This window comes from Herpailurus yagouaroundi, unplaced genomic scaffold (assembly GCF_014898765.1).
Source record: "Herpailurus yagouaroundi ecotype Mexico unplaced genomic scaffold, PumYag 64019, whole genome shotgun sequence".
Classification (NCBI taxonomy): domain Eukaryota; kingdom Metazoa; phylum Chordata; class Mammalia; order Carnivora; family Felidae; genus Herpailurus; species Herpailurus yagouaroundi.
In genome coordinates, this window is record NW_024417412.1 from 485 (window position 1) to 6313 (window position 5829).

General features: G+C 61.2%; 1 protein-coding gene across 1 annotated transcript in view; it reads right to left on the reverse strand.

Annotated features, from left to right (window-relative positions):
* LOC121024370 (uncharacterized PE-PGRS family protein PE_PGRS20-like) overlaps nt 1–1981 on the reverse strand; it is a gene marked incomplete at its 3' end in the record, with an annotated part of 2440 nt that extends 459 nt beyond the window's left edge. The window contains exons 1-2 of the mRNA XM_040466605.1: nt 1912–1981; nt 1330–1471 (exon numbers count right to left, since the gene is read on the reverse strand). Coding sequence (XP_040322539.1) covers nt 1330–1471; nt 1912–1981 — 212 coding nt within the window. The remainder of the gene's footprint in view (nt 1–1329; nt 1472–1911) is intronic.
* Nucleotides 1982–5829: the final 3848 nt, after the last annotated feature.

Genomic DNA, 5829 nt, shown 5'->3' on the forward strand with positions numbered 1-5829 from the left:
TCCCCCCCCCCCCCCCCCCCGCAACTGCCGGGCCCTCAGCTCCCCTGCAAATCTGCTGGTGGGGCCATGGCCTTCTCTACCTGCCACCTGGGACCACTCAATCCGGATGCCCTGGGACAGTGTCTGCAGTTAGGAGGAATTATCTCCGCATAATTAAGTGGCTTGGCTGTAAAAACACGAGGGGCATCCTGGCTGCTGGGCACTGAACGTGTGGTCTGTTCCGGGAGGCTGAGGGGCTGCAGGACAGAGGCCGTCCGTTCAGACGCCAGGCGGCTGGGAGGCTGTGGCCATCGGCCGGTGCTGCCGGCCCCAGGACCGCAGCTGTCTCAGCATGTAGGTTCAGTCCCCACGCGCCGCCGCCTCTGGCTGGGTGCCAGGCCCAGAGGCCGTGGCTGCCCTGACCCCCCCCGGGGCACTGCCTGGTGTTCAGGGTGTGCCAGGATCGTGCCCTGGATCCGGTGGAGGGTGAGACACTTTGGGGGAGGATCTGCTGGCGGGTAGCCAGAATGGGGGAGAAGAAACGAAGGAGCCTACAGTGGGGGTGGCCTCTGCCCGCCCCCAGGGAGCCCAGGCTTGGTCCCGTGGTTTCAGCTTAAGGACCCAGAGCCCATGAGGTGGGGAGCGTGCCGCAGCTCGGCTCCTCCAAGTGGAGCCTCTGGAGGTTCCTGGGGTGGAGGAGTGGGCAGAAGGGGAGCCCCAAAAGCAGTCCCGGTGGAGGGCAGTGCCAGGGCGGGAGGCGCGACTTCATTCCTGAGCCACAGGGAACTCACGGACTCATCTGGACGGTGGCATTTACCTGTCTCTGCAGCTCTGAGCCCTGGGCATGGATGCCGTGAGGGAGTTGGGTGGTGAGTCTGGCCTCCGAGGCACGGAGTGTGCTGCTTCAGGGGACTGTGGGCACTCGGGAGACTGTGAGGTCAGCCCAGGGCAGGCGAGTGCGCTTGGGGCCCTCGCGTGTGGGGGGAGCGGGGGGCGATGCCCTGGCACCAGGCAATTTCACCGACACATACAGGGAAACGAGCATTTCCCTGGAGAACGAGGCACAGGCTGTGTGGCTCAGGAAGTGGGAAGGCCTGGGCTGGGGTTGCAAGAGTAGCCCCCACAATGGGTGGGCCCCTCCTCTAAGGACGGTCCAATGCATGGAGCGGGGTCCCAGGGACCATGGCACAGGTTCGGTTTCTGCCCAGAGGGTTCCCTTCTCTGACTGTTCTAGGTCCGTGGGCCACGCTTTTGCACCCGTGCCCAGCTCGGCAGAGGGTGCCTCCAGCTGGGCGAACGGGAGCTCCGTGTGCCATGGTCCACCCTGCCCTGCCCTCTGGGAGTGTCCACTGTTCCTGACGGTCGCTGACAGCCTGCTTTGGCGCGTCCCCCCTGAGGGCTGAGCTGGGGGCTGCAGCGGTGATGACACAGACATGCCCTGTCCTCGTGGGCACACGGTCTAGGAGGGCCCAGACACCAGCCACAATGGCCACTATGGAGTGCAGAGGCATACAGGAGGCTAGCGAGGCGGCTCAGGGACCCAACACAGGTCAGCGGTCAGGAGCCAACAGGTAGGATTCCTCCCCGAGCCTTGGTTCCTTCTTCCTAAAGTGGGGTCGCTGGACTACAGGGCACCAGACTGAGGGGCCTGAAGGGACTTTGCTGACGCCCACTGGCTGGAGGAGCAATGCCGAGTGAAATAAAGCCCTGTATTAGTTAAAGTGCCTGCTCACACTGGGGCTGTGTTAGAGACCAGGGATTCTGGCCGAGCGGGGGGACAGGTGCCCTCGTCTCTGGGAGGGGCTGGGGGAAGGGCCCCCTGGCTCGTGATGCCTTTGCGTGCAGAGTGCTGGGTGAGAGCCTGGGCTGCACCTGCCGCCCCCTCTCCTACTGTTCACACAGGCTGCTACCCCGGGACCCACGTGGGCATACCATGGGGCCCAGCCAGGCCCTCACACCCATACAGCCCAGCAGGTGGCTGGGCACCTCCAGCGGTTACCATGGTTACCAGCCTGCAGGAGGGTGGGGAGAAACCCTCTTTTCTGCAGCCCTCCCAGGGGCACTCTGTGGGCTTCGCCAGAACCTTCTAAGCATGGGTGAGATGCAGCCTGGGCTGTGTGAATGTGCGTGTTTGGGAAGGTGGTAGTACCTGAGGGACCCTCAAGGCAGGGCTGGGGGCGCTCATGGGACCTGGTCAGCTTCCCTCTCCCCACACTGTATGAATGACCCAGCTCAGCCCCACAGAAGAGGCAGGAAACATCTTCTAAAGATGAGCAGCCCCCTAGACGCTTCCTCGCTTGGCCCAGTGTCCTTTCCCTGAGGTCATGCCGGTACCTCTCGCTGTCCCTGCACTGTTTTTTTTTTTAAGTTTCTTTATTTATTTTGAAAGAGAGTGAGTGAGTGGGGGGGGGGGGGCACAGAGAGAGAGGGAGAGAGAGACAACCCCAAGCAGGCTCTGTACTGTCAGCCCAGACCCTGATGTGGGGCTAGAACTCACGAACCGTGAACGAGAGCCGGGCACTTAACCAACTGAGCCCCCCAGGCACCCCGTCCCTCATCTTTCTGTATGCAGCTCTCCCTGCCCAGAACGGTGCCCCGTCCTATGTCCCCCCGACACTCTGGCTTCAGCCTCACGTCTCTTCCTGACCACAGAGGATGCACGCTGTCTGGTGGCACCTGCCCGGCCTGAAGACACTTCTGTTGTGGCCCAAGCGGCACCCGTGTGTCCCGGACCCCACGTCTTCTCCCCCAGCCGACGTGGCCTCATCCACACCTTTTTGGGACAGCGAAGGAACGGGTAACTTCCCGGCACAGGCCGCAACTGCACAGAGCCGGGGTTGGGAGCACAACATCTCCTACGGGCAAGCACAGCTGCTCGGGCTGTGACGTCAGGCCTGGGATGGTTGACGCATCTCATGCAAACAAATCCTTTTGTTACGACAGTGGGTGCACGTCCCCCAGCAGATGCCCCGCGTGCCCTGGTGGCCTCTCCTAAACCCACCTTTCAGCATGAAGGGGAAGCACAGTGAGGGGGCAACCCGGTGCCTCCAAAGTGCCCTGGCTGGGGCAGCTGGGACCCCCTACTCCCCCCCCCCCCCCCCAGTCACCCCTGGCTCCCTTCTCCAACAGGTGTAAACGGGGAGGGGTCTGCTGCTCCAGGAAAGTCAAAGCTTGCCTGTGGCCCTGAAGAAAGGTGGCCGTTTTGGGTTGGGATTTGCAATTCTGTTCCGGGTATCATGTGTCCTTTGTAGGAGCAAAGGGACAGAGATGGCTCCGGGCCTGCTGTCCCTGACACCTGAACACCTCCTGGCCAGGGTGACTAAAAATACCTTCTTCTCATTGAGAGGGAAAGGCAATACCCCCGGGGCTGGGGGGACGGGGAGAAGAAGCCAGGAGCAGAGGTGGGAGACAGGCTACCGAGATGGGGGAGGCGAGATGCCACAGGATGAGACCAGAGGGACAGAGCCCGCTCCTCTGTAGAGCCTGGCTTCCATCAGACAAGTGCACGGACCGTCAGCATCCCCAACCAACAAACCTCATTCCGAGAGGACCACGACGCTACTGACAATGACACCCTGTCACGCTTGTCAAGATAAAAGCAGGATTTGAGGTCACAGATGACACAGGTGTAGCAGGTCACTCCTGGAGAAGTGGGCTTCACGCATTCCTGAGACTCGAGGAAGCCCCAGGGTGCCCTTGGCATCGGAGCCTCCAATGACCGAAGCTTCCCTGTGAGCTGCCTTAGGGAGAAGCGAGAGCCGCAAGTTCACCGATAAACACAACAAGCTGGGAGTGTTTCTCAAAGTGAGGTCTCAGAACCCCTGGACCAGTGCTGGCGAAAGATGGAGCCTCATCAGGACCCTTGGGGGACTGTTTCCGGGTGCCCCTCCCTGCGGTTCTGGCGTGTGCGCCCATGGCCCTTGGCACATCTGGAGCCCTGGGACCCCCGGAGCCCCCTGCTTCCCCGCTCTGCAGTTCACACTGTGTGCACAGCTACCAGTGAAGCTGGAGAATCAGAATCTCCTTGCTCGTGCCTTCTAGTATAGCCGATTTTCTTCCATCTAGAAGGGGCGGGAAGGGCACTGTTCCCAGGGAGGCCCTGCCACCACAGAGCGTTCAGGAAAGCATGGCTCGCAGGCAGAATTCTAGATCCTTCTGCCCTTGGCTGCATTTGACAGCTTGTGGGCATCAGGGCTGGAGTTTGCTCCGAAGGATCCCCCAGCTGCCGAGGGAACATGGAAACATGCTGCGGTGACGGGGAGTGGGTACGCTCAGACAGCGGCTCAGCAGCCCCCCCAGTGCCCACTGCAAGGGTGTGCGGGCGTGCAGACAGGCGCCGGGCAGACTGGCCTGGCCCTCCAGGAGGCCTGAGGTAAGGGAGGACAGGACGAGGTGCGTCCCTCCATTCACAGAGAGGCTCTTCTCTGCAATGGCAACGGGACGGCACCCCCTCCCCATGGAAGTGGCTGGCTGGGCCCATTCTGAGCAGCCCTGGGGGGGATCATGAAGTCACTCAAAAGGGGACCCGAGTCACTGCTCAAGCCTTCCAGGGAGCCCCCTGGGCTCCAGGTAGGGCGATCATTTGGAAGGTGGCAGGGTAGCCGACATTGACCGGACACCCTGCTATGAGACATGGATCGTCCCCATGCTTTTACTCACATAGTCTCGTTTCGCCAATCCAGAAAGAGTGTGAAGCCAGATGGCTGAGAAGGCGAGAGCCAGAGACTGAGGGAGATGCGGAGCTAACTTCCCACCAGGGTCCACGGGCCAGACTGGTGACCGAGGGCCCTGTGGACAAGACCCGGTATTTAGGGGTCTTTATGGGCTCGGTATTTATGTGCTCATTTACTGGGGAAACTGGCCTAGTGACGAACACTTTGCTGCTCTGTCTTGAACTCAGGGCAGGGATCTGAGAAGTAGGGCATTGCCTAGCTTTCAGCCTCCAGGTAGATGACTGCCCAGCAGCCAGGGCCCAAGATCTCCGTGGAGAAAATGACCAAACTGAGTCTGCAGCATGGGTACGAAGCTGGAGGAGATAGTCCCCCCTTTCCACTTCTTCTCTTGCCCCAATCTTATCTGTACCCCGCACGACATCGAGAGCCAAGTCTGCAGGTGCCTGTGTGCTGGGGTGAGAGAGAAGGAGGCTGGCTTCGAGGGGGACGGCAAGGGAGGCAGGGGCCAGGGATGTGGGCAAGACAGGTGTCGGGGGACTGGCTGTGCTACGAGGGACACACACAAGCCCACACGCATGCCAAGGTCTCCAGGGTTAAGTACGTGGCGATGATTTGGCAGAGCAGGGAGAGCCTCCTGAGACCACATCCTGTGGGGCTAGGAGTTAGAAAGCTGGGTGTGGCTGTGGGGCACCCTCATGGCTGTGGGGCACTGGGCCCAGAGCTCATCCTGGGGATACAGGGAGAGGAAGGCCAGCTCTCAGCTGAGCCCCACAGGAAGTGGTAAAGTGTAAGAAGACACGGCAGCTGTTCACGCCTACCCGGCAGGGAGACTCTCCTACCTGCCAAGGGCAGGCTGAATGGAAGCCTCAAGCTACCCCACAGAGACAGTATGCCCAGGTGGGTCACCATCTGGTCCCAGGGGTACTCTCTCTCCTGGGGAGGCCCTGTTCCCTCTTCCTCCCCTGAAGTGGCTGAGCCAAGAGAGGTCGGCCAAGGACCACCTCTGTTCACAGAGTGTTCCAGAGAAAGGCAGGACCTGGAGTGAATGGAGGGCAGAGTGCGTTAGGCTCCCCTTCCTGAAAAGGGTGGGTTTCCATGTCCCTTGGGAGCTGGGATTGAACCCTGGCCCTGCTGTGGATCTGAGACCCATCTGTGTGTGTGAGCTCGGGGCGGGGGG